This window comes from Aulonocara stuartgranti (assembly GCF_965226115.1).
Source record: "Aulonocara stuartgranti genome assembly, chromosome: 18".
In the NCBI taxonomy this organism is placed as follows: domain Eukaryota; kingdom Metazoa; phylum Chordata; class Actinopteri; order Cichliformes; family Cichlidae; genus Aulonocara; species Aulonocara stuartgranti.
This window is the reverse complement of record NC_138954.1, coordinates 21,081,504-21,108,917: the sequence shown is the minus strand read 5'-3', so window position 1 is coordinate 21,108,917 and position 27,414 is coordinate 21,081,504. Positions and strand designations below refer to the sequence as shown.

The 27,414-nt window shown below is 40.9% G+C and overlaps 1 protein-coding gene across 5 annotated transcripts in view; it reads right to left on the bottom strand.

The window, feature by feature from the left end:
- Positions 1–27,414, bottom strand: part of kcnab1b (potassium voltage-gated channel subfamily A regulatory beta subunit 1b) — a gene marked incomplete at its 5' end in the record, with an annotated part of 65,504 nt that overhangs the window by 37,125 nt on the left and 965 nt on the right. The window contains 2 exons of one of the 5 annotated variants that reach the window (XM_082514363.1): positions 6,685–6,929; positions 7,034–7,258. The exons of 2 other annotated variants lie outside the window; for them this stretch is intronic. In XM_082514363.1, the coding sequence (XP_082370489.1) occupies positions 6,685–6,929; positions 7,034–7,192 (404 nt within the window). Of the gene's footprint in view, positions 1–6,684; positions 6,942–7,033; positions 7,259–27,414 lie in introns of those variants that run through there. 2 more of the 5 variants (XM_082514364.1, XM_082514367.1) reach the window with 2 other exon arrangements.

The following is a 27,414-nucleotide window of genomic DNA, read 5'->3' as shown; positions in this document are numbered from 1 at the left end:
CGAGTTATTCTCAGAGTCCAAGGGGATAACTCTAAAGACATCATCGAGTCTATTTCTTACAGGCTGTGGAGCCTCAGAAAGCATTACACAAATCTTGCTTCCCTATGACAAGTGAACTGATAATGAAGTGTTAAACTGACAGAGAGCGCCTTTAAACCAGGCAACCCTTGAGAAACGGCGGCATCAGCTCTGGTGTGCTGCTACTTCTGCATCTTCCACGGCCTCTTTGCCTGCCAGCGAACTTGACGTTGGCTTGATCGTGTTTTTCCTCGGTGCTCTGGAGAGGTTACTAAGTCACAAGCATCCCTCTAATGTCACCGGCACCTCCGGGCTCCAGTTTCCTCCCCGTTGAGCCCATTTAAAAAGTGTGTCAGTCAAAAGCGTCAACTAGAACTGTTACAGTCTCGGCTGGAATCCCCAGCGGTCGATAACGCCGTTACCCTGAGGCAAACTGCTCGTCTCTAATTGCTCTGGTAAGAACCTATAATAAGAGCTCTAAAACGTTGTTGCTAAGATGCAAACCCCTATAAAATGAGTTCTCGTGTTGAGGCGAGCAACCGTAACGCTGCACTGAGGAGGCTGAATCCCTTTACAGTAACATAACCCTGGATTTCCAGCAGCGTGGAACATCTGTCCGCCCGTCTCTCTGCAACGTCGTGCATTTAAAAGTCATTTTCTCCCTTGCTATAGCTGCCATACAGAGAAAAATCCTCGAGCGCATTAGATTCTCATTATTAATTATAGCCCTGTAAACACTCTGATAGAGGAAATGAGGCAGAACGAGGGGAAAACCTTTCCAAGGAGTCAGTGATGTCATCGCTGCAGCAGTACCACCTCTCTCTGCTCAATTACATCTTTCCCTAGGTAGTATTTTTTCACTCATTCCTCTTTTTGCTTACATATTTTCCCTCTCTTTTTCTCCTCCTCTCCCCTCATCTCTTCCCTCCAAATAGCCCCTTTAAACAGTGCTCTTCCTCAGTCCAAGTCCAGAGTCCCTTTCCCTGTGCTGCAGGCTACAGAGTGCAAGTCATTATGATGCATTGTGCGCACAACACCTCAGAGGGAGCATTGGTTGTTTAATCTGCCCTAATAGGGTGGTACTACTCTGTGTAGAGATAATGGTCACAGCTATTAAGCCCCATAAATTCCACTGCAGGCCAGCAAGCATGCATGAAATACTGATGAGGAAGCTTCAGTCTGAATCGGACACGAGTGGCTGCAAAAGGCAAGGTCATGCTTATGACTACAACCATCCGTCGCCTGCAGAATCAAACCCCCGTCGCTCATATGATCGCCTCATCGTCATTACTGCCATTACAGTCATTGCTATACAATCAGCATTATTTAACTCTTAGCATTGTGACATCTTTAATTAATATCGTCATTACCACTGGTTGGCCAGCTTCTGCCACAGCTTCATCTCCATTTGGATCCACTCTTTATATGGTGACGTGGATGAATGCTGACAACTTTATTATGTCAGCCCCCACAGATGCCTCATGACCTTATTTGCATACCAAGCGAGCATACGTCCGCATTGTCGAATACTGAATAATAACAGGGAGGAAATGCAGGTGCATTTGTTTTAATGCTGGAGCACTCAAGGGTTCATAGTAGATTCAATATAGATGAAAGGTTTGCGTACCTGCAGAATGTAAGCAGACACGGGAGTTTTTATGAAACAACATTTTTCCAGGGTAACAGCTTATCCTAAATGAGCTGGCAAGTGGATGACTAATGACTATTTTTAGTCTGGAAAAGCCCTGGGAGAAAATAAAGGGATCTGCTGGAAGTGAAAACATAAGAGTGGCTCTGGAAACTTTCATGACATTTCCTGACAATCAGCATTTTTTAATTCTGATGTTAAAAATGAATGCAAGCTTGTTTTAGCCACTGAAAAAGCAGGATTTTTTGCAATCCACAAGTCAAAATGTCGGTTGTTATCTTAAAATTGGTACAACAACATTTGCTTTACTGGAAGATCCATAAATCTAGAAATAGGCTTCTAGTGTCCTTTCTTTCTTCTTATTTCTCACATTAGAAATAGTAAGTAATAGTAAGTAGTACATGTTGTTCCAGGATCAACATTGCAAGTGACCAATCAGAATGTTTTGACGTCATACTTTTGCGACTTCGGGAAAAACACAAAACTGTATTTAAGCTGCGAGAAACCGCCTCTGTCCGCCAATCAACGGACCCTGACCCTGACTCTAACCCTTTAATAAACGCTAAGCAGAACTGATATTGTCCTTGAAACACTGGAATTTCATAAATGCATGAATGGCTTCGCGCGCCGAAGAATAACTTTAAGTGGCTTCTCAAGGCTCTCTGAAGTTAAAAATTCAGTGACCTGCTGAACAGTTGATCTTTTCTGAGAATTTGCCATTTCTCACATGTAGCATGTCTTGCTCTGGTGCCTGCCAAAATCTAAGCCTGCACCTGCATTTCAAAGACCAAAGGCTTTTGTAAACAAGGATCTGGCTTTGGGCTATAGTCTCACCATTTGTGTGCATGTGTGTTGGTGTTTGAGAGATGGAGGTCATTAGTTTATCAGACAGCCATACCCATCAACCCCTATAGGTTTCTCTTGTTTCACATTAAAAATGTTCTGGAAAATAGTTCTCCTGTGATGAATTCTTTACCTTTTGAATATGGATGGCCTCATAGGAACAGTGGTTTTATGAAAAACACCATGTGCAACCTCAGTGACTAATGACTAAAAAAGAGGAAGCTACCTGTAGGCTATTCACCCTCATACACTGTTTAGTGGATTTGTGCTTAGCTCTGCCAGTATTTGAGGCACTGCAAAGGAAATGCTAAAACCCCACTAAGGATATTAACAGATTTAAATTGTTTGTTTGCAGTAAAATATTAAAAATACACCATTTTAATTGAGTTATGGACTTTTGTGCAATGTAGAACCAACTTTCATTTGCCTGTGTGTTATTAGAAATGAGGTCAGGACAAGAAAGGTTTGGAGCTAAATGAAGAGTTTCGTGGCAAGTTTTAGATTAGAAGACCAAGCTCAAGTATGCACATTGATACTGGAGTTAGAGCCTGAGACCAGAGCGGAAATAAAGGAAACACCTAGCTTGGGTCTGTCTGTGAAAAAAGTCCACCTACTAAAACCTCAAAAGCTTACTAATTAGCGTGGTATTTGCCCACAAGCAGAAGGATCTACCTTCACTGGCCACTTCATTAGGTACCCTTGTTCGACTGCTCTTTAGAGAGAATATCTAAGCAGACAATCATGGGGCAGCAACTCAGTGCATTTAAGCCTGTAGACATGGTCAAGATGAAACGATGGAGTTCAAACTGAGCATCAGAATGGGGGAGAAAGGTGATTTAAGAGACTATGAATGTAGCGTGGTTGCTGATGGTCTCACAAACTGGTGATTTACTGGGATTCGTCTCTAGGGTTTACAGAGAATGGTCTGAAAAAAGAAAACATTCAGTGAGGGAAAAATGCCCTGTTGATGCCAGAAGTAAGAGGCAAAGACCAGACTGCTTTGAGCTGATAGAAAGCCAGTAATAATTCAAACAACCACTCATTACAACCAAGGTCTGCAAAATCTCTGAAAGCACAACCAATCCAAACTTAAAGCAGATGGGCTACAGCAGTAGAAGATCACACCAGGTGACTAATAACAGGAAACTCAGGCTACAAATCACACAGACTCACCGAAATTGGACAATAGTATGTATACTGGTAAATCATCGCCTGGTCCGATGAGATTCGATCTCTGCCGAAACATTCAGATGGTAGGGTTAGAATTTGGCATAAACAGCATTAAAAGCTGCTTTGTTATTTAGGCTACTGGTAATGCAATGGTGAGGTTTCCTGAAAATCTCATTGAATTCACTGCAGTCAAGTGGCCATCACAGTCACCAGATCTCAATTAATTAGAGCACCTTTGGGATCTCGGGCTCTTGTTCACGAGTGATGGGAAAAGGGAGTGTGAGATCGGATTGGTGCTACGGCTGCAGTGACGAGAACGATGTACGGGGTCCATTGTGGTGAAGAGAGAGCTGAGAGTAAAAGCGAAGCTCTCGATTTACTGGTCGATCTACGTCCTTACCCTCACCCATGGTCACAAGCTGTGGGTAGTGACCAAAAGAATGAGATCGCGTATACAAGCGGCGGAAATTAGCTTCCTCTTAAGGGTGAGAATTTTGGCCATCCGGGAGGGACTCAGAGTAGAGCTGCTGCTCCTCCACATTGAAAGGAGCCAGCTGAGGTGGTTCAGGCATCTGATATGGATGCCTCCTGGGTGAGGTGTACCTGGCATGTTCCACCGGGAGGAGGCCCCGGAGAGAGATTACACGACACATGCTGGAGAGATTATATCTCTTGGGTGCACTGGGAAAGCCTTGGTGTTCCCCCGGACAAGCTGGAGGAGGTGGCTGGGGAGAGGGAGGTCTGGGCTTTTCTGCTTAGCCTGCTGCCCCGACGATCCAGTCCCAGATAAGCAGAAGAAGACGGATGGATGGATCTTTGGGATGTGGTACAACAGGAGATTTACATCATGGATGTGCAGCTGACAAATCTGCAGCAACTGTGTTTTGCTATCATATCAATATAGCTCGACATCTCTGAAGAATATTTCCAACACTTTGCTGAATCAATAGTTCGAAGAATTAAGGCAGCTCTGAAGGCAAAAAAGGGTCCAACCCAGTACTAGCAAGGTATACCTAATGAAATGCTCAACACTGCACAGTTTGACAGCTACATATCGAATTTCTTTGCTTTGGCTGAGAAAATAAAAAACCTCTAGAGCACATGTGTCAAAGTCAAGGCCCGCGGGCCACATCCGGCTTGGCGTACATTTATATCCGGGCCGCGAGATCATTTTATATAGATTTATTATTATTGTTATGCATGGCCCGGCGATATGAGGTGCTAATAATATACAAACAACAGATCCCATAATGCAGCGCTGCAGCCTCCTTGCTGAACGCTAGGCTAACTGGGAACATTCCCGTGTCAATCAAGTCGAACTTCTGTTATTGCGAAGCTAGCCGCTCACAATGGTGGAGAGAAAAGTTGATTCTGAAAGCAGAGCCTTTCAGCGCCAGTGGGTGACTGAATATATGTTTACAGATATTGGTAAATAAGACACACGGGGTGTCTTATTAGTGGAGCTAATGCGGCTGTAATTAAGGAATTTAATTTAAGACGGCACTACAGACAAAACATCAGGATAAACTGAAAAACCTAAACGCAGAGCAGAAACTACAGAAACTAGAAGAGCTAAAGAAGAATCTGACATTTCAGCAGATGTTTTTCACCAGAGCAAAATCACAAAGTGAAGCTGTTGTGAAAGCAAGTTTTATTGTAGCAGAGGAGAGAGCCAAATCAGCCCGTTACCACTCTGAAGAGCTGCATGATGAAGGTGTGCGACGTCTTGTGTCCAGACAAAATGCAGAGTTTGGCAAATATGAGCCTGAGGAGAAATACGATTGCTGATCGGGTTTGTGAGATGGCCACTGATTTAAGAACACAGTTGTGTGAAAGAAGCAAGAACTTTATTGCACACTCTCTTGCTGTGGATGAAAGTGTAGATATGATGGACATTGCACAGCTGGGCATCTTCATCCGTGGTTAAAGTTAAAGTTGATTATTTTTAAGTTTATTTAATCTGGAATAATATTCCTGTCTATTTTTATTCATATTTATGTTTAAAAAACATTGTTTTAGTGTGTTCAATAAATGTTTATCTTGTTTGGCCCACGACCTAAAGTGTGCCTTGAGTTTTGGCCCCCTGTGCAATTGAGTTTGACACCCCCGCTCTAGAGTCTCTAATCTGAAAATACAAGCTACAACCAGCAGAAGAGAAGAGGGAAGAGGCCACCACGTTTCTGCATAAATAAAATGTACAGAATTTATTTTTAATTTTACAGATTTCCAGAGTCTCATGCGTTCATTCACCTAAATCTTTCCAGAGGAGGCAAATATTTTCCTGTTACCGTGGTACATGAATACACTTTTAAATCTAAATCTCACAGAGTAATGTCCTCTCTGTGCACAAAAAGATCTGCTCCCTCTCACAGCCTCTTCCTTTTTATACTAATCAAATTTGTATTTTGGCTTTGTATTTGGCGAGCTTACAAAAAACCATTAAAACCCCCCCAAAACATTTCAGAAACAAGACATAAATTCTAAAAAAATGTTGCTCCATTTAATGATATAACTGATTATTAAAAACAATCAGCTCAAATGTCAGGCTTTCTTCATTTCTTATTCGCATTATTTTTCAATCTTTTCATGCTACTGCAACTTGCGGATTCACTGAGGGCACAGCGGTTTTTCTGATTGTAGCCTCATGTAACTAAAATATTAGGTCTACTTAAGGAGCAGGAATTAGAGCTAAAAGTCGCTGGGCTATGTGAGAGTCTTATTACCACAAAGTGATGAGAAGTATTTAGCAGGCAGAGACCCCGCTGAGAAGAATTAAACTTTAATCCTCACTTCCAGTGTTTTAGCGATCATACACATTGAAGTGAAGCGAAAAACAGGCCGCTGGTTGGTGACAGTCAAGTCACGCTTACTTAAGCTGCACCTTAATGCAGAATGAACATAATCCAAATTTGATGCATGAAACTTGCTTAAAATTTCTCACATGCAGCACGAACAGTACAGAGGGGGATTTTTTTTCATGCACCTTCTAAAGAACAGAATCCTACCTGTAGACCATGCTGGCACAAGGTTGGGGAGATGCCTGGAAAAAATGATTTTGTACATGAAGAAGATCCTCTAAGGTGCGCTGCTCTTGAGGTCTGTGGTCTTCAAGAGCTCCTGCAGGACAGCTGTTGAGGCTCGAGAAGTGCACCCGGGTTCCTGCCCCCTGCCTCTGCTGGATGGAACTGGAGCAGCGATCCAGCCTCGGCCCCCCTCTTTGCCTGGGCACAGGGATCTCACTGCAGGCTGCCTTCAGATACATGTTTAGATCAGACTTGTGTCACACAGGCCGATTGGATGCTTTCTTTTGCTCGCAAATCTCTTTCAATATATTTAGGCGTATGGTGTACTTACATCTCCATGTAAGTACATTGCAATGGCGCTCATGCGGGACAACAGAAGATATCCGTATTTGTTTGCTGAAGAGTTTTTGGCATGCCAAAGGCTAACGTTGCGATAGAGACTAATACCCTGACACAATTTCCATAGATGTTGCCTATCAAACAAGAACATGTGTGCTTGGAAGATCAGACAAGCACACAAACAGTATCAAGAGGAGACAAGAGGGGAGAGGGGGTCAGAAACATAACTCTGAGCCATGCCTGTGATGTCGACTTTATTCTTAGACTGACCGACAAATTAAAGGACAAAGACAGCTTTTGTTTGAGCTCTTGGCCGCGGTGAGAGAAACCCGCTAGTCTGTGAGGCGAGCCGAACAAAGCCACGGGGATATTTCTGTCTGCCCGTCAGAAATATCTTCCTGATACATCTGTTACATGTACAGCCAATTCAAGCTGCAGCCGCGAACAAGACCTGGCCCACCTAGTCTACTCCGGTACTTAAAGTCCTTCAAAGCAAAGGATGACAGACAGGTATGAGTTTGATCATGGTGAACACACATATTACACTGTCTTATCAAGAGGCAACTTCACATGAAGGTAAGAGTAATGGACCCTGCTATTGTTACTAGTGCAATGTTGGTAAGGTGATAATGAGTTAGCTCTAGAAGTGTCCAAAGGTACATTCAGGGGATGCCAAACCCAAAAAAGCATGGCTATCATGTTTCGAGAACTATCTGCACCACTAAAGGCACTCAGTATTTTTTACAGATACAAATGTAATGTTTTTTATGACCCACGCTTATGGTTTCTAATGATATCAGCTAATATTCAAGAATTATTGAAGCTTGGAAAGACACCAAGCTTACTGCCATTATTTGTGCCGCACTGCATTTGAACACGCCATGATTTTCTAATATAATAGAGTAACATAGGAAGGAAGCACACGAGGCCAATAAAATGTAATTTCCCAGTTGTGGCCACAGAGATATCTGCAGTGTTGGGAAGGTTACTTTTAAAATGTATTCCACTACAGATTACAGAATACATGCCCCAAAATGTATTTTGTAACATATTCCGTTACGTTACTCAATGAGAGTAACGTATTCTGAATACTTTGGATTACTTAATATATTATCATGCTTTTTTACAACTACATGAATGTACTATTGCTGTGTGATTTATTACTATTACTGAAGGTTACTCGCCATAATACCAACTAGATTTTTAAATCTTAATATAAAATGAGTAACAGTAGGTGGACATTAGGTAAGGCTGCACTTTTTGCAGTCATCTCGTATAGAAAAGTATTCGGCGCGTATATAAAACAGGTCCGCGGCTCCGAACCGTAGTAAAGTGACCTCTGGCTAATGCGTCGGTTCTGTGTCGGGCTCGTAGCCGAAAACTAGCTTTACTTTGTTGTCTGGGTCAAGTTTGCTAGTGAGAGACAGAGAGAGGCGTTGAAAGGCTGCTCCAGCGAAACTTATTGTTTCGGGGGAAAACACGAACACAGTGTACAGTCGAGTCTTAATAGGTTACTTACAACTGGGCTCGTCAGGCACTCTTTTTGGCTGCAGTGGTTATTATTATATTTACATGCTTCCAGCTCCCGTTTCTGCTCGTTGACAGCTCGTACTTTTCCACTTTTTCTCCCTCCCTCGCTCACAGACACATAACGGTTATGGCAGTCCATTCTCCCTACAGCACGGACTACACTGCCCATGAGGCTACATTCTTTAGGGCTATGCCTGTAACACTCTGCCTATAGCCTTCATATTAAATCATTTTTAAAAAATAAATTCTTCACGTCATTATGAGAGGCGAGATTGAGACACAGGCATTTGAGCCTCTTAATGCGTGTTTTGTTTGGGTTTCCACCAGCGTGGAATTACCAAAAATAGAGATGGCATAGCCTAACATATGAAACAGGAGAAGACCGCCATGTAATCCCTTTACTTCAGCAAAGTAACTGTATTCTGAATACCACCTTTTAACGGAATACAGTTACTCATATTTTGTATTTTAATCACGTAATGGCGGTACATGTATTCCGTCACTCCCAACACTGGATATCTGTTAAGCAAAACCATACAAAACCGTATTTATTATTCAGGACTCTATCATTAGATTACTTGCTAGACTTCTCTCTTTTTTTATATGACTTGAAAAACCTTGAATTCATGTATTTTATTATTATTAGAGATGTTTTCATGTAACCTGATTTTTTGTTTTTAAAATTCACTTTTTTTTCTCCTGAAAACTCTTTTTTTAGATTAGACACCCCTCATTTAATAAACCTCGTTAGGCCCCTGTAGGAGGGCTGAGGAACAACATGAAACACATCCATCTTCCCCAAATCCCCAAGCAGCCAAAAGAGCAAATTGATAAAGTGAATAGGTCTTGTATTTATTATTCATCAGTTTCACAAATACAGGAGTATAAATTAATGTGGTGGAGAGCCAAGGCCGGAAAAAATCTGTCTTTTTTTTTTTGGTTGTTCTCATTAGGGTTTGCCACAGCAGATCATTTGCCTCCGTAGCGCTCGAGCATCCTCTTCTGTCATACCAACCCTCGACATGTCCTCCTTCAGTGGTCTTCCTCTTTTCCTCCTGCCTGGCAGCTCCATGTTCTGCATCTTATGTCCCGCCTCTGCACATGTCCAAGCTGCTCTAACTTCCTGTCTAAATGGCTCAGCCTGAAGTGTCCTTCTGACACATTTATTTCTAATTCTGACCATCCTGCTCGAAAAACAAAAACCTTAACATCTTCCACTCTGCTCTCTCCAGCGCCATCTCTCTCCAGCTCTTGTGTTTTGTCAGGGCCATCGTCTCCAAACCATGCATCGCAGCGAGTCTCGCTACCATTTTTAAACCTTCTCTTTCACTCTTGCTGCTATCTTATGTTAACCCGACACTTCGTCTCCACCCTGCCTGCACTCCCTTCGCTGCTTTTGATGGTTGACCCTCTACTCTTTGCATTGCTATTGTTAGAATGAGAGAAGTAGAGGCTCTCCCTCATTCACTCACAAGTATTCTCTCTCGCTTCTATTGACTTTCATTCCTCTTCTCTCCAGAGCATACCTCCACCTCTCCAGGCTCTCTTCACATCACAATGTCATCTGCAAATGACGTCTAAAGAGACTCCTGCCTGACCTCCTCTGTTAAACTGTTAAACAGTCCATCACCACTCCAAACAAGAAAGGGATCAGAGCTGATTCCTCAACTTACTCCAACTTGAACCCACCTGTCTTTCCTACTGCACACCTCACCACTCTCTTGATGCCCTGCTCCCCCCGCAGGCACTTCTGTGCCAGTCCTGACTTCCTCATGCAGTACCCCATTTCCTCCTTTATCACTATCAGGTGTTTTACTTAGATCCACAGTGCAACTTTTTATGACTTTCTTTATACTTCTCCAGAAATCCAAACCGAGATTACTTAATCAAAATAAACAGACCAAAATACAACAACTTGCCTCTTTAGTCAGGATAAACAAGAGAAAACTATTCAAAAGAAATGGCAGCTCACTCATTTAAACACAAAGCCTGCAGGAGATGCTACAAATAAACACGGGTCTGGCTTATAGAGGATGGAGAAGCAGACAATCTTCAGTTTAGGTGATAGTCGTCTTGTTTTCTTACATGGTGAGGACTTGAGCCAAGACTTCACCATGTAAGGAACCACATTCTGAGCTGTACCTGAGCCACATCAGTCACAGCCAGGCACCCACACATCCTAATTACCATATTCAGCCTGACACTATGCAGACCTCCCTGCCCTCTCATCATAGCTTTAAAATGTGGCTAGGGACAGTGAAATGTGCTAAATTTATGTACAATGATAATTCTGGTCTCATGCAGTTCAGAAGTTGTGATTGGCTTGTCAGATTAAATAGGGGGTCTCACACATTACAGTGCTGCAAAAAGACTGGGCGTTCAAAGCTGCTTCTGCTTGTAGGCAAGCCATAAAGGAGGGTCATTCTTCTTCTGAGCTGTATAACATACAACATGTGCTATTTTTGTCCTGTATCTGGGAAATTTCTGAAAAACATCAACATCTATTTGTTGGACTGAGACTGTTTAAGGTCATGAATCCTACTGACTTTGGAGAATGACTAACTTTACTCTGATTTTTGTTTCAGGGCCACCACGAGGTTGACATTTTTGGCTTCAGGTTAAAACATTTTGACCAGTCATATTCCACAGCATTTGGGTCTCATAGCCATGGTGTCCTAAGTATAAGGAAGGATGGAATTTATGGATCCCAAACGGTAGACAGAGTGTTTAGAGTGCTGCTAGATGTGTTTTATAGTCGTAACAGTCACAAGAACAAGTATCTACACTGCAATACAATATATGCGAGGCTTCTCTATCACTGCCTTCTCTTTTGCAGTTAACTGTATGTGACTGCCCTCTTGTGGAACTGAAAGGTCCATGTAAAAAAAAAAAAAACACCGACAAACACCGACAAAAAACAAAACAAAAATCCCGTTAATGTCTGCTTATCAAAGCTGAAGAGGTTGAAGTAATGAAAAATACTCATCATCATACTCTCATCAAGAAAACAAGAAAAACAACATAAAACATATCACACACACACACACACACACACACACACACACACACACACACACACACACACACACACACTAACCAATAGACACGTGCATCAGTCATCCGGAAGCTGCCACATATGAGGATGCCTTCAGGGGCTGAAAATGGAGATAAGGTGTGCTGGATGAATGTGGGGGAGCTGAGAGCACCTCTGCGTCTGCTATGTCCTCCCACTCAGTGTGCAGTGCAAGAGGCAGACACAGAGCATTTAGTCTATTTCAGTCCCCAGAAATGTGAGGCCTTTTCTTCACTGTTCCCTCCAAGACCAGAGTGACTCATCCACGCTTGTACACAATCAGACTTCCGCAGGCGGCGAGGCAACGATTCCAGAGCAAGCAGACCCACTAAATGGATTACGATTATCAGTCACATGCAAATGACTTAACCTGCTGTCAAAGAATGCAAAGGTGCTTTGTTTTAACTTTACACATACTTTATTTACAGAGAGCAATATAGTGTATGTGCAAAGGGAAACATAAAACACACAAAAGCATCAGCAACAACAGCACTCAGAGAGCACAACTCCTCCCACAGGGCAAGGGTGATATAACTTTTAATGTTTTATTACAACATGCTGATATCAGCCTATTTTCATAACAACACCTGACCTTTGACCTATGACCTTAAAAAATACACAGTTTTAGTATGTAATGCTTTATCTTTACCCCTATGATTGGCTATAATCCTTGGCTTCTATAATCTGGAAAAACCTGAAATTTTACGATGTTTTCATGGAGTTTGTGATTTTGCTAAACTTTATGGCATCATTGTGACGTCATACTGCGTCATATTGAAAAAATAAAGTGTGTTTTACAGCTCTCTTTATGTCCTTTCATTTGAGATATTATATTTGATATGGTTTGTTGTTTTTCAAGATTAACTTTGACTTTTGGGGGCTAACAATGAAGATCAATGTCAAATGCTTAGCCAACCTAGGTACTCATGCCCCCCCCAAGGTCTAGTATATTTTGGTGAAGTTTGAAGATGATCCATAAAAAACTGTGGGTACATTTGGTGTGACCTGGACCCACATTTCACTAAAAGTAAATGAGGTCAGGCTGTTATTGGTGTCTACCATCACACAAAATTTGAACATGATATGCTGAAAACTGTGGACGTTAGACTGCAGGACAGACAAACTAACAGAACTGACTAAATTGTTCCTCCCTTCTGGGGGAGAATGAATTAAAAGGAAGAAACAGGTAAGGAAACTTGCTTCTGCACATGCCGTTGCACACGCTAAAGCAAAACAGGTCTGCAAGAATACAATCAGGGTCCAGAGGCTTGCTTTATTAGCTGCCATGACTGCTGTCCTTTTAAAATATTTAGACTGGTATAATGCTGCTCTGAGTCACCCGCTAGACACAACAGAAGAGAATAAACTGCCCTATTTGAAAGGATCTGCTTAAGATGTATCTGTATTCATGGAGTGTTTCATTTTTTATGCAGTCCCTAATTTTATTTACTACGTTATGTTATTTATTCATAAAGCATCGCTGTATATCTGGATAGTTTGAAAAGGCTTATAAATTCAAATAATATCCTCTAATATAATATTTTTTGAAGGATCCTGAGCCAAGATAAGTGTGTATGAAGTTATCAAAGTAAAAAAATGCACAGAGAATGGCTTTTGCTTTGACTGTTTGCCTGTGGCAAGTTTCCAGCAACAATGAGATAGCTTTGCTGTAAACTTATCAGACAAGATGTCACAGATCTAAAGTTACTAATGTAAATAGTAGTGGACCAAGTAAAGAGCCCTGAAGGACCCCTGTAGAATAATGCTATTACATTATTATTAATATTTTTATTCAGTATAACAATCTGTCAAAACTAATAAACAAAGCATATTGAATTTATAGACTGAAATGCAGAATAGCTTTTTGAGCTTCTCTGGATTCAAAACATCCCCATTAGGCCAGCTGTCCTCTCATTGGCTGCCTCTTGCAAACAGAAACTTTGAATAACAGGTTGGTGTAATGTCTGCACTCACAGACCTCATTAATTGACTTTAGCCTTGTTTAAAATAGGCACTGAACATCATAGATTTAAAATTTAGAGTTAAATATTACTTCTGAATCACAGCAATGACAAAAAATAGTCAAATATATCATTTTGAGGTATTTCAGTACTAAAAAACTAAAATTAACTTCTGGCTTTGTTTTTGTTTTAAATTCTGCTCAAAGGAGGATCGCCATTACTCATAGAGTGGTGATCACGATATCTCAATAGATGCTAGAGAAGGAGATGTCTCACAGGATGCCATGCAAAGTGTACTCATGGTGGGATCTCAGCTTAAGTACAGAGTCTGTTTCTCTCAATACAAGACATTAAACTGAGGAAGTCTTTTTTTTTCTTTTGAAAAATAACATGGAGTCCTTAAGAGATAAGCAATAACTCTTTATTGTCATTACAGTCATACCAAGTACAATAGTACAACGAAATTGGAAACTGTCCTGTGTCTGCACTATGCACAACACAACACAACACAACACAGTTACTTAACTTAATAAAAAAATAAAAAGAATGAGTGCATGTTTTTATTGCACATTGTTATTATTATTGTTGTTGTTGTAATTGTTATTAAAAAGTCCAGGGAGGTAGCCAATCGGGTCAGCATTGATTAGGTCTATTGTCCTGTTGTAAAAGCTGTCCTTGAGTCTGTTTGTCCGCGACCTGAGCAGCCTGAATCTCCTGCCAGATGGCAGCAGCTTAAACGCCCGGTGTCCTGTGTGTGTACAGTCCTGTAGGATGCTGTGTGCCCTCTTGAGACAGCAACTGCTGTACAGGTCCTTCAGGGAGGGAAGAGGATGTCCAGTGACCTTCTGGGCTATATTGATAACCCTCTGAAGTCTCTTTATGTGTGCCGTGGTGCAGCTGGAGAACCACGCACAGATGCAGTATGTCAGCACACTTTCAATGGAGTAAAGGTAGAAGACAATCAGCAGCTCCTTCTTCAGGTCCATTTTTCTGAGGAGTCTCAGAAAATGGAGACACTGTTGGGCCTTCTTGAAAACCGCCGAGGTGCTCCATTGGAGGTCTGTGTCTATGTGCACATCCAGGAACTTGAAGCTGGACACCCTTTCCACACACTCCCCGTTGATTCTGGCAGGCTGCAGCTCAGACTTCCTCCTTTTGAAGTCGACTACCAGCTCTTTTGTCTTGGTGATATTAAGGTCCAGGTTGTTGTCTGCGTACCGATCCGACAGCCTCTGAACCTCAGCTCTCTTTGCCGTCTCGTTTTGTTTTCCCGCAGAAATGAGCCCCAACAACAGACACTTTTGAACAACAGATTTGTCAGTGCACGCCATTTAACTTTCAAACCTTTTCAAATGATTCTGTGATAAACTGAAGTCTCCATCTTACTTTCATCCCTTGCTGAGCTGTAATCACTCCTTTGTAACTTCTGCAGTGTTAAGCATAAGAATACCTACATGAAACGTTTTATTTGAACTGACTTTTCTAGGGTTTCTCAGCTCTTTCTCGGCTATACAGGGCTGCCCTCTTGTGGACATACTGGACACAGCTTCAGTATTCACCTTCACATCCTCGTTTCAAACTGTAAGAGTCTAAAGCCTCATTTGACGCATCTGTAAATATTTATTGATATAGATTTAAAAGAAATAAATATTCAGCACTGAAGTCACCGTGATTAGCTGAAACATTCATGCATCACTGGCAATATGAAATGGACCGAAAATGGAGATAAGACGTGCTGGATGAATGTGGGGGAGCTGAGAGCACCTCTGTGTCTGCTATGTCCTCCCACTCAGTACTCAGTGTGAGAGACACAGAGCATTTAGTCTATTTCAGTCCCTGGAAATGTGAGGCCTTTTCTTCACTGTTCCCTCCAAGACCAGAGTGACTCATCCACACTTGTACACAATCAGACTTCTGCAAGCAGTCAGGCAAAAAGGAAAATAAAAATTAACTACTCAGTGGGACATGAGGCAGTTAATCAATAATCTGATCTGCACAGGTCATGTTTTACTATTTGTTGATGCCGTCATGAAAACATTTCGGTATCACTGTTTTATCTCGCTGTCCTTTCACATCTTTCATTTGGCAGACCAATCACGTGGAAACTGTTTGATACTTTACGAAAAAGACCCTCAGTGTATTATATTCTTCAACATTACTCATGACTTGTTCACGTTTGCCTGCTGTTCATATTCTGAAGTACGTCCTTATTAGTCATGACACAAAACACAGCACAGATTGGCTGTGGTTCAGTAGGGAGAGAAGTTCATCCATTTCATGTAATAAGATTTCCAATGTCTTTAAAAAGGAGCTGAGCCCCTGTTCGCCTCAGATGCACTCATTAATGTGTGTGATACTGTAAATAAACAGTAATACATACAGTATTAACAGATATAGACCACCTGTCATTACAATAAGAAAGCAACTATTTTATAACTCCCATACAAACCTGAAAATGATTGAATGCATGTTTTTCTACCCATATTTAAGCCCACTGGACGTCTCAGAGTCAGAATTCAATCAAGCAAAAAGCAAAAATAATAATTTTCTTCACTGAAAACAGTGAAGAAAATTATTATTTTTCATTAGGATGCTGAATTTGCTGCTTTTTTTTGTAAAATAATAAAATTGGAAATTCATGCATGGCAAACAAGAATATATTTTAATACTAAAAAAAGTCATTTTGATTAAAGAGCTTGTGCACACTGGTGGATTAATCTTTACAGAAACATAAAAACAATTTCTGTAATAACCAAAACTGTTAATAGAGCAGCTGTGGCATAAAGTTTTAACACTGTACATAAAAGGCCAGTTTCCAAACATTACAATGTGTTAATACTATGTGGTGGTGTCTATATGGCTGTAAATGTAAGTGACACCAACATCTGTTATAATGATTTAAGAAAAACAATTAAATGTTGTCTAGCTTGTCAGTAAGCTTAGTGATTTGCTGATATGCACATCCTGATTGTGAACTTGTGTAAGGAAATCCTGTTGTTTACTTGTAAAAGCCTAATAAAAAATAACCTTTGATACAACACAATAAAAGATATGACAAAGATGATGATGTGTTTTTTTGTTTTCAGAAAATAAACAAGGTTACTTCCTTTTAGTGTATGCTATATAATGCCTTGTAGGGAGAGGCACTGACAGCATATCCCGAGAAACAGAACGAGTGAAATGATGAAGACCTTACTGACTGTGTTAACCGTCTCCCTGTTCTACCTGTGTGTGGCTGAGGTAAGTCAGCTGGACGGCCAAGCAGGAGAAGCCAATCCAACTGAGAGTCCTGTCATCAATGCAGCTTGTTCAGCAGGGAATGAGAAAAACTACATCCAACTTGCTTTAATGTTAAAAGAACTGGAGGCCAAGCTGAAGGACACTGAGAAGCAGTTTGAGAAAAAGTTGGCGAATCTGAGGTCAGAGATCCAAGGTAAGATCATACTGCACAGCTATTTCATTAATTCCATGTTTTCCATTTTAATAATGTCTTATTTTCACGCTACACCACAAGGCAGTCGAGTGGCATTTGGTGCATCCATCAGTAATGTTGGAAATATTGGACCATTCAATACAGAGATCACACTGCTCTACAGGAATGTCTACTTTAACTCAGGCTCTTTCAACCCTGCAACGGGTAAACTTACCATAATTATATGTATTTGTACACATGGGTTTATTTGTTAGTTTTGCAGTATTTGTACTGCATTTCACTACCACTGCTCTTCTTAATGCCTTATAAGTTGTAACTGTGTCCATCATCTCCAGGTATTTTCACTGCTCCGGTCAGAGGAGTTTATTACTTCAGCTTCTCTGGTCATAATATATCATCTAGACCGATGGGGCTGCGTCTGATGAAGAATGGAGAGCAGATGGTGACAGTGTACAACCATGCTGCTGGAAATCGCCATGAGACAGCCACCAATGGCATGACTCTGCAGCTGGCTGCAGGAGACCAGGTGTACATGAGGCTCCGTGCAAACACCTGGATTTATGATAATAACAACAACCACAGCACCTTCATTGGCCATTTGTTATTCCCTCTGTGACTAAGATGAAGTTCAGACAAGCATAGTTGAAAAGTCATATATGAGTGAGGAGAAAAACCTTAAAACATTTTGTTTTTTATTAGTGAAGGTGTGGAGAGAAGTCTATTTCAATACAGCTAAAAATAACACATTTTTAAAAATGAATAGTTTTGTATCTTCAGCTTTAAAATGTATTACTAGCTATTGTGAGACAACCCCCCCCAACAACAACTGAGGTATAAATATGAATTAGTGTATAGTAGGTGTAAAATATTGTATTTCACTGGTGAAATTAACATTTTTTCTCAATAAAATCATTTTGACTAAAGTGTGTTTTTTTTTAATTAAATGATCAATGGTACTCCGAGGGAGCTTGCCTCTTATCAGTCTCTGGCCCACACTAAAGCAAACAAGACAACAAGACCACCACCAGGGTCCCAAGGCCTGTTTTATTATCCACCGTGACTGGCATCCTTTTGAAATATTTATACTGGTATGATGGTGCTCTGAGTTGCTCGCCAGACACAACAGGAGAGAGTCAACCCAACCAAACAAAACATAGCCCCCACTCATTTAAAATAATCTGCTGAAAATGTATCTGTATTCATGGAGTGTTTTATTTTTCATAAGAAAAATAATGTTATTTACACCTGTTATTTGTTATTTATTAATTTTTTTCCCAAATTACCCTGAAGATATTTTAAAAACACTGCTGCACAACTGGATCATTTGAAAAGCCTTATAAAAGCAAGATTATTAATAAATAATATCGTGGAGTCTAATATTTTTTGAAGGATTGTGTATGGGGTGCCTTTTGTAAAGTGAAACATGTTGAAATTAACAGCAACATTTTTCCACATTTAGCTCAAAACCTTACAACAACATGTTTTTTCAAATCTCCAAAAGTTGATTCTGTTCATCTGGATGTAACGTTTTCAGTGGGAGAAACGTTTCATCATTCATCCAAGTGACTTCTTCAGTCTCAGCTGACTGCAGGTTTCCCCAATCTTATAAACAGTACATTTGCATAATGACTGAAACCAGCCCAGTGAAGGAACAATGGGCTGGGAGGTCAGTTCCTTCAAAATATTTGTGCAAATTCTCATGAACATTGATCAACAACCACTGATCAAAGACCATTGATCAATGGCCATGAGTACCATTCACAGAGAGTTGGGGAATGGCTGCAATCACAGCATTGTAAGATGGCGAAAGATGTACCCTTAGGTCCACTCCTCGATTCAGAGATGGACTTTCCCCTTTCACGTAAATGGCTTCCTTGACTCCGTGTTCAAACCAGCGTTCCTCCCTGTCCCGGATGTGTACATCCTCATCATTCTAGCTATGTAGACTATTTCCAAGAGAAAACAAAAAAACGACCCAATGAGGTCTTTTAAGATAACTGACAGACAGGGAAGTCCTGGTCTTGTTAGGAAAGATAACACCTATGCTATACATTGAATGGTGCAGCTCTCATTTTAGAAATTTGGCTCATTTATTAACCTCCCACAATGTGACTATTCAAAGTTGGGACCAGGAAGCAGAGGTGCAGTCTCACGTGCCTCTCTGCAGCTTCCCTCCTGTCATCTCCCTAAAACCCAAAAGACTGACAAAAAACAAAGTATTGTGGCGAGCTCAGAAAAGGAGTCGTTTGGTCTTGCTTCCGTGAGCTAGCCAGGGAGCACAGCCGTTTATTAACAATTCTAGAAAAACACTGCCGCTAGCTAATGCTCAGCGCGGCCACACACAGCGAAAAACAACAACAACAACACACAGGGCGCCCTCTGACCCCGGAAGGACACACCGTCGCAGCGAGAGGGCGTCACCTGTCACTTTGGCAACATAAACAAAATATAACTGTACAAACAGAACCCCGAACAGCCCTGACCCGCTACAGTATAGTAATGAAATTGTAAAAAGAAAATGATAATAATAATTAAAGGGAAGAGTTACAAATATCATCCTGAAATACACCAAACAGTAGATCAGTTAAATATAGATTATTAAACATTAGGTCACTTTCTTCTAAGTTCCTGATATCATATGATTTAATAACTGATCAACATACTGATTTATCTTGCCTTACGGAAACCTGGTTACACATTATCTAGGTTTATACTTTAGTTAAAATCAATCAGCACACAGGAGTCCTACTAAGGCTACATCCACACGTACCCGGGTATTTTTGAAAACGCAGATTTTTCTATGCGTTTGCACCTTTCGCCCACACGTAAACGCTGTTTTCGGTCACTGAAAACTGAGATTTTTAAAAACTCTGGCCAGGGTGGATATTTTTGAAAACTCCGTTTTTGCATTTACGTGTGGACGAGAAAAACTGAGAAAACTGAGAAAACGCAGCGTCAAAGGTGTGCGCCTTTTTTGACGTCACACTGTGCGCCACGTTATTGTTTCGGTGAAATGAATTTCTACAATACTATTACTGTTAATTGTACTCTCTGCAGTGTTTAAATGCTTACATATATACACACACAGTTACTGTCCCTCCACACATACGACTCAGTTCTGCTTCTATGCCCCATCCTTGTTTACTATTTCCCACGAGGCTTCTAGACTTCTGATTGGCCAACACGGTTAGGAATATATTGCCACCTGTTGCTTTGGCATGTTCCTAGCAGCATTTTCCTTCATTTCTGCGTTTACGTGTGGACGGGATTATTTTTTAAAACGAAAACGGAAAGTCTCCGTTATCAAAAATACCCGTGTATAGTGGGGCAAAAAAGTATTTAGTCAGCCACCGATTGTGCAAGTTCCCCCACCTAAAATGATGACAGAGGTCAGTAATTTGCACCAGAGGTACACTTCAACTGTGAGAGACAGAATGTGAAAAAAAAAATCCATGAATCCACATGGTAGGATTTGTAAAGAATTTATTCGTAAATCAGGGTGGAAAATAAGTATTTGGTCAATAACAAAAATACAACTCAATACTTTGTAACATAACCTTTGTTGGCAATAACAGAGGTCAAACGTTTACTATAGGTCTTTACCAGGTTTGCACACACAGTAGCTGGTATTTTGGCCCATTCCTCCATGCAGATCTTCTCGAGAGCAGCGATGTTTTGGGGCTGTCGCCGAGCAACACGGACTTTCAACTCCCGCCACAGATTTTCTATGGGGTTGAGGTCTGGAGAAAAAAAAGAGGGAGAGGCACTAGAGGTCAGCGACCGTAACACGGTATTCCTATTTTTTTCAGTTCTAATAATCAAGACAAAGACAACTCAGAGACAATGTTTAGCTTGAATTACACTTCATGAAAATGCAGTTTCAAGCCCTATTGTTGTAATTGTGAAAGCATACAATACAATAGTCTGTTGTTATCAAAGAAAAGTGTTCTCAAGTTCATCTCCCTGTTGGAGCTCAGTCTGGGTGGAGTTCTTTTTTTCTCCTCGTCTTTCTTCATGTTGTGCATTTTCTATGGTTTCGGTTCGTATCTTAAATGCCCCATGGGGATAGAAAAAAGTCTTTTTGACTTTGAAAATAGGGAAACCAACATGAGGAAATGAGACCTAGTTTAATTTTCCCAGTGAGATAATATCAAACAAATCACAAACTTTGTAATCAGTACAATCGGAGTCGAGCATTTCTGATTTGTTGCTTTTTTGTGAAAGGAGCCCCAGTATAAAGTGTTGTGGAGGAAGAGTTTAGGTAGGACGTCTACATTGTGTTTATCGTTGAAGAAGATAACATCACAGGAATTACTTATCATGAACCTAAGGATAGGATGCACAAAACTAAGAGTCAGGATTTTGAATGAATTAAAACTCTCTGAGTCTTTGGTAAATTAAGAAACCAGAGTGGAAGCTGTTGCCTCTCCTCCTCCTCGCCCTGTAGTTTGAGGCTTCTGAGACTTAGGCTACATCCACACGTACAGTACGTACTGATTACAAAGTTTGTGATTTGTTTGATATTATCAAACAAATCACATCATGATATTATCTCACTGGGAAAATTAAACTAGGTCTCATTTCCTCATGTTGGTTTCCCTATTTTCAAAGTCAAAAAGACTTTTTTCTATCCCCATGGGGCATTTAAGATACGAACCGAAACCATAGAAAATGCACAACATGAAGAAAGACGAGGAGAAAAAAAGAACTCCACCCAGACTGAGCTCCAACAGGGAGATGAACTTGAGAACACTTTTCTTTGATAACAACAGACTATTGTATTGTATGCTTTCACAATTACAACAATAGGGCTTGAAACTGCATTTTCATGAAGTGTAATTCAAGATAAACATTGTCTCTGAGTTGTCTTTGTCTTGATTATTAGAACTGAAAAAAATAGGAATACCGTGTTACGGTCGCTGACCTCTAGTGCCTCTCCCTCTTTTTTTTCTCCCCTTCCTGTGTTCCAGGTCTGCCTCATGAGCCACAGCTGAGGTGTGTTGCAGCTCGTCAGCCACGGCATATATGTCGTGTCCAAATTCATGGGCTACATCCTCCTGAGGCCGCATTTGTAGACCAATTACGTCACAGCAACACGCCGAAGGCTGTCCAAATTCATAGACTCCTCCGAATGCGGCCGACAGATGCGTCCTCCTTTTCCCCGAATTTGAAGGATGGGTCGGGTGTGTCCTTCATGGCCCACCATATCCCAGAATTCATAGCGCGCCCCAGCCAAACTCCAGTTTCCAACAATGGCGGCCGCTACTAAGTTTTAAAATTACTCATACTAATCTTTCTGGGTCACAAAATAAACTTTTAACATATTTTCAGGCGAGAAATTAGCTGTGTAAACATCAAATATCTGCTCGTTTCATCAAGATATCACATATTTGCCAAAGTGCTTCGACGTTTTCGGAGGCGTCTGCTACCCACCAGCTCGATAGCAAGCCGGGAGCTCGAGGGTTACTGATGCGGCCGAGAACGGCACAACTCCCGGCACATCATTTTCAGATCACCGCGGACTTTCGCTACTCGGGTTAAACGTAATATTTAATTCACTTAGACAACCTAAAAATGTTATTGTTGGGCTTTTTTCAGTGTTTTGTTTGTTCGTGAGTAAATCGGTTTGGCTGAGATTAGTTATTAGATTAGATAAAATAAAACTTTATTAATCCCCCGGGTGGGTTCCTCCTTGGTTTTTACACAGCTGACTAAACGTCAAACAGAAAACTGATTAAACATAAGTATGAGACAGTCGAGAATTTAAGCCAATGTCCTGTTATATTTTAGATAGCAAGGAGCAGACGGCCAAGTTTATTAAACTCCACCGAGACAGCGGTGACGCTAATCTGAAGGCTAGGCCGTTTACTTCCGGCCTACCCGACCTTCTGAGGACCCGGCCCACGTAGACCGTGAAGGCCGGGTCCTCAGGAGGATGCAGCCCATGAATTTGGACACGACCACAATCTTCCCCATTTTGCCACAGCTGTGAGTGACAGTGGTTTGGGCAGCGTGTGTGTGTGTGTGTGTGTTGCTTGAGAGCCTCCCTGTGTTCATTTTTACTCTAGCTGGCAGCTGGCAGATCTGAAATCATCAATCCAAGGTAAGAACATAACACAGCTGGAGGTTTTTATTCTTACATGTATAGATCTTTATCAGTGTACTGATACAGGTTCATGTTTTGTTGTTGTCAAACCAAAGAAATAATCCCATATTTTCATGCAACTCCAGGCAGCCGTGTGGCATTTGGAGCATCTATCGGCAATGTTGGAAATACTGGACCAATAAGTGCAGAGATCACACTGCTCTACAGGAATGTCTACTTTAACTCAGGTTCTTACAGCCCTGCAACAGGTAAACTTAACATAATTATACGTATTCTTACATTTATGAGTTTATTTGTTAGATAAGTGCTGCATTTCACTACCACTAAACTTCTTAGCACCATATAAGCACACTATTCACTATGAACTCATCGGGTTGTATGTAGAGACCAAATGGTACAATCAGCTGTCAGAGCAGGTATTCACAAAATCCGCTCAGCACAGTTTTATGCATTAAAATGGTCTTTTTTCCCAAGCACATCCAAACAGTTAACATGTTTCTACACATGCATCACACCACAAACATTACTTGTCACCAAAGCACAAAAGGGACTCCCAGTATCCATCAGCATACCAGCAAGAAAAAACGGCCACTTTCTACTTAACAAACTGAGTGAAAGTATGTAGTTGGTTTTTAACATAAAACTCATTGCTGCAACCAGGGGCAGCGTAAATGTAAACTCCTATTTTTTAGCTTCCTTGTTAAACACCCAGTTCTGTCACTAGTTAACTTAAATTAATTAATTGGGTTTATTAGTAGTAAACAACCAACCAAGCTAGTGACATCACATTCTGTACTGGCACAAGATGGTCCTACACATGCCCTAAAAAAAACTTGTGTTTTTTTTTCTTGAATCCAGCTTCACAGACACTGTTAAAGCTACGCCAGACTCCTTGGAGCAGTGCTCCGTGGTGTAAATTAGCCTTAATACATGTATTGTTTCACACTGCCTTCTATAAGCATGCAGAGAAATAACCTCAAACAAGAAGGAGCATGAGTGATAAAGAAGAGCAGGACAGCTGGATGCCTTAATTCTAACAGTAGGTTTGCTTGTTAGACTATTGTATTGCATTTGCATGCTTTCACAACTTTTACTTTGTATTCTCCAGTATAAAAATTCTCAGTTTAAATGTTGCGTTCAAGTTCACCTTAGAATGTAGCTGAAATTGCTATTTATAATGTTGACTACTACTGCTGCTGATTTCCAGCGAGAAGTCCAACATTACTCACTGTGTACTGACAGACAGTTGCTTTTTCTGCTGTTATTTCAATGAACCACTCATGTTACACCGCTTATAAAGAGAAGGATCATTCATGGGGCTTAAAACAGGTTTTTCATGAATTGTTATCTTGTCTCAATCACATAATTATTGTCTCCCAGTTTTCTTTGTGCTTGTTTATCGGAAAGGAAAAAAATAGGGACACTTCCGTCTTTGTGATACAGTATATATCTAGAGCCTTGTGGGGGGAACTAACACAGATGAACAGAAATTCTGAAAAGATGAAGACTGCAGTCTTAACCTTATGCCTCTTCTTTCTGTGTGCAGCTGCCTTCCCTCAGGTGGATGGCCAAGCATCTGAAAGTGAGACACCTCAACTCTGTGCTGGGACAAATAAACAACTTTTCCTAATATTACGACAACTAGAATCCAAGCTGAATAATACTGAGAAACAGCTGGCAGATCTGAAATCATCAATCCAAGGTAAGAACATAACACAGCTGGAGGTTTTATTCTGACATGTATAGATCTTTATCAGTGTACTGATACAGGTTCATGTTTTGTTGTTGTCAAACCAAACAAATAATCCCATATTTCCATGCAACTCCAGGCAACCGTGTGGCATTTGGAGCATCTATCGGCAATGTTGGAGATACTGGACCAATGAGTGCAGAGATCACACTGACTTACAAAAATGTCTACTTTAACTCAGGTTCTTACAACCCTGTAACAGGTAAACTTACAATAATTATATGTATTCTTACATTTATGAGTTTATTTGTTAGATAAGTGCTTTCACTACCACTAAGCCATATAAGTTGTAACTGTGTCCATCATCTCCAGGTATTTTCACTGCTCCGGTCAGAGGAGTTTATTACTTCAGCTTCTCTGGTCATAATTTCTCAACTAGACCGATGGGGCTGCGTCTGATGAAGAATGGAGAGCAGATGGTGACAGTGTACAACCATGCAGCTGGAAATCGCCATGAGACAGCCACCAATGGCATGACTCTGCAGCTGGCTGCAAGAGACCAGGTGTACATGAGGCTCCGTCCGGACACCTGGATTTTTGATAATGTCAACAACCACAGCACCTTCATTGGCCATTTGTTATTCCCTCTGTAAGCTCAGACAAGCATAGTTTGAATAGCAAATGAGTAAACAGAACAACATTGACATGTAGAGTTTGGTTGATTACTTTCGGTGGTGACTTTCCCACCGAAAGAGGGTCTTGGCCCTCTCCCCTGGCCAAGACCCTCATGGGTTACAGTAACAATCTACAGCTTTAGAACATGGTGGCGGTGTCAGAATTAAAACCAATATTTTATAGGAGTTTGTGTCTCAAATGAACAATAAAGTCTGAATACGTGCAGCAATTTCACTTCTCTTCTTTTTTAGTCAGGTAGGCTCCTCTGACTCATTTTAAGGTTAACATAAATATACATTTGTGTGTGCTGTTTTGAGGTGATTTCTTGGTCAAAATCAATAATAGAAGTATTCTGATTTAAGTGTGTATTTCTTTTTTTAAATTATGTGCAAATCCATCCAGACTTGAGTTAAGGTCACTAAAGTTCAAGCTACATCTGGACACGTTTGTTCAAATTATTCTGTTATAACAGCAAAGAAAAAACACATAAAACGCCACAACAATTATTATTTGTTATTATAGGGAGTGCAGAATTATTAGGCAAGTTGTATTTTTGAGGAATAATTTTATTATTGAACAATGTTTTAATGAACCCAAAAAAGTCATTAATATCAAAGCTGAATGTTTTTGGAAGTAGTTTTTAGTTTGTTTTTAGTTTTAGCTATTTTAGGGGGATATCTGTGTGTGCAGGTGACTATTACTGTGCATAATTATTAGGCAACTTAACAAAAAACAAATACATACCCATTTCAATTATTTATTTTTACCAGTGAAACCAATATAACATCTCCACATCCACAAATATACATTTCTGACATTCAAAAACAAAACAAAAACAAATCAGCGACCAATATAGCCACCTTTCTTTGCAAGGACACTCAAAAGCCTGCCATCCATGGATTCTGTTAGTGTTTTGATCTGTTCACCATCAACATTGCGTGCAGCAGCAACCACAGCCTCCCAGACACTGTTCAGAGAGGTGTACTGTTTTCCCTCCTTGTAAATCTCACATTTGATGATGGACCACAGGTTCTCAATGGGGTTCAGATCAGGTGAACAAGGTGGCCATGTCATTAGTTTTTCTTCTTTTATACCCTTTCTTGCCAGCCACGCTGTGGAGTACTTGGACGCGTGTGATGGAGCATTGTCCTGCATGAAAATCATGTTTTTCTTGAAGGATGCAGATTTCTTCCTGTACCACTGCTTGAAGAAGGTGTCTTCCAGAAACTGGCAGTAGGACTGGGAGTTGAGCTCGACTCCATCCTCAACCCGAAAAGGCCCCACAAGCTCATCTTTGATGATACCAGCCCAAACCAGTACTCCACCTCCACCTTGCTGGCGTCTGAGTCGGACTGGAGCTCTCTGCCCTTTACCAATCCAGCCACGGGCCCATCCATCTGGCCCATCAAGACTCACTCTCATTTCATCAGTCCATAAAACCTTAGAAAAACCAGTCTTGAGATATTTCTTGGCCCAGTCTTGACGTTTCAGCTTGTGTGTCTTGTTCAGTGGTGGTCGTCTTTCAGCCTTTCTTACCTTGGCCATGTCTCTGAGTATTGCACACCTTGTGCTTTTGGGCACTCCAGTGATGTTGCAGCTCTGAAATATGGCCAAACTGGTGGCAAGTGGCATCTTGGCAGCTGCACGCTTGACTTTTCTCAGTTCATGGGCAGTTATTTTGCGCCTTGGTTTTTCCACACGCTTCTTGCGACCCTGTTGACTATTTTGAATGAAACGCTTGATTGTTCGATGATCACGCTTCAGAAGCTTTGCAATTTTGAGACTGCTGCATCCCTCTGCAAGATATCTCACTATTTTTGACTTTTCTGAGCCTGTCAAGTCCTTCTTTTGACCCATTTTGCCAAAGGAAAGGAAGTTGCCTAATAATTATGCACACCTGATATA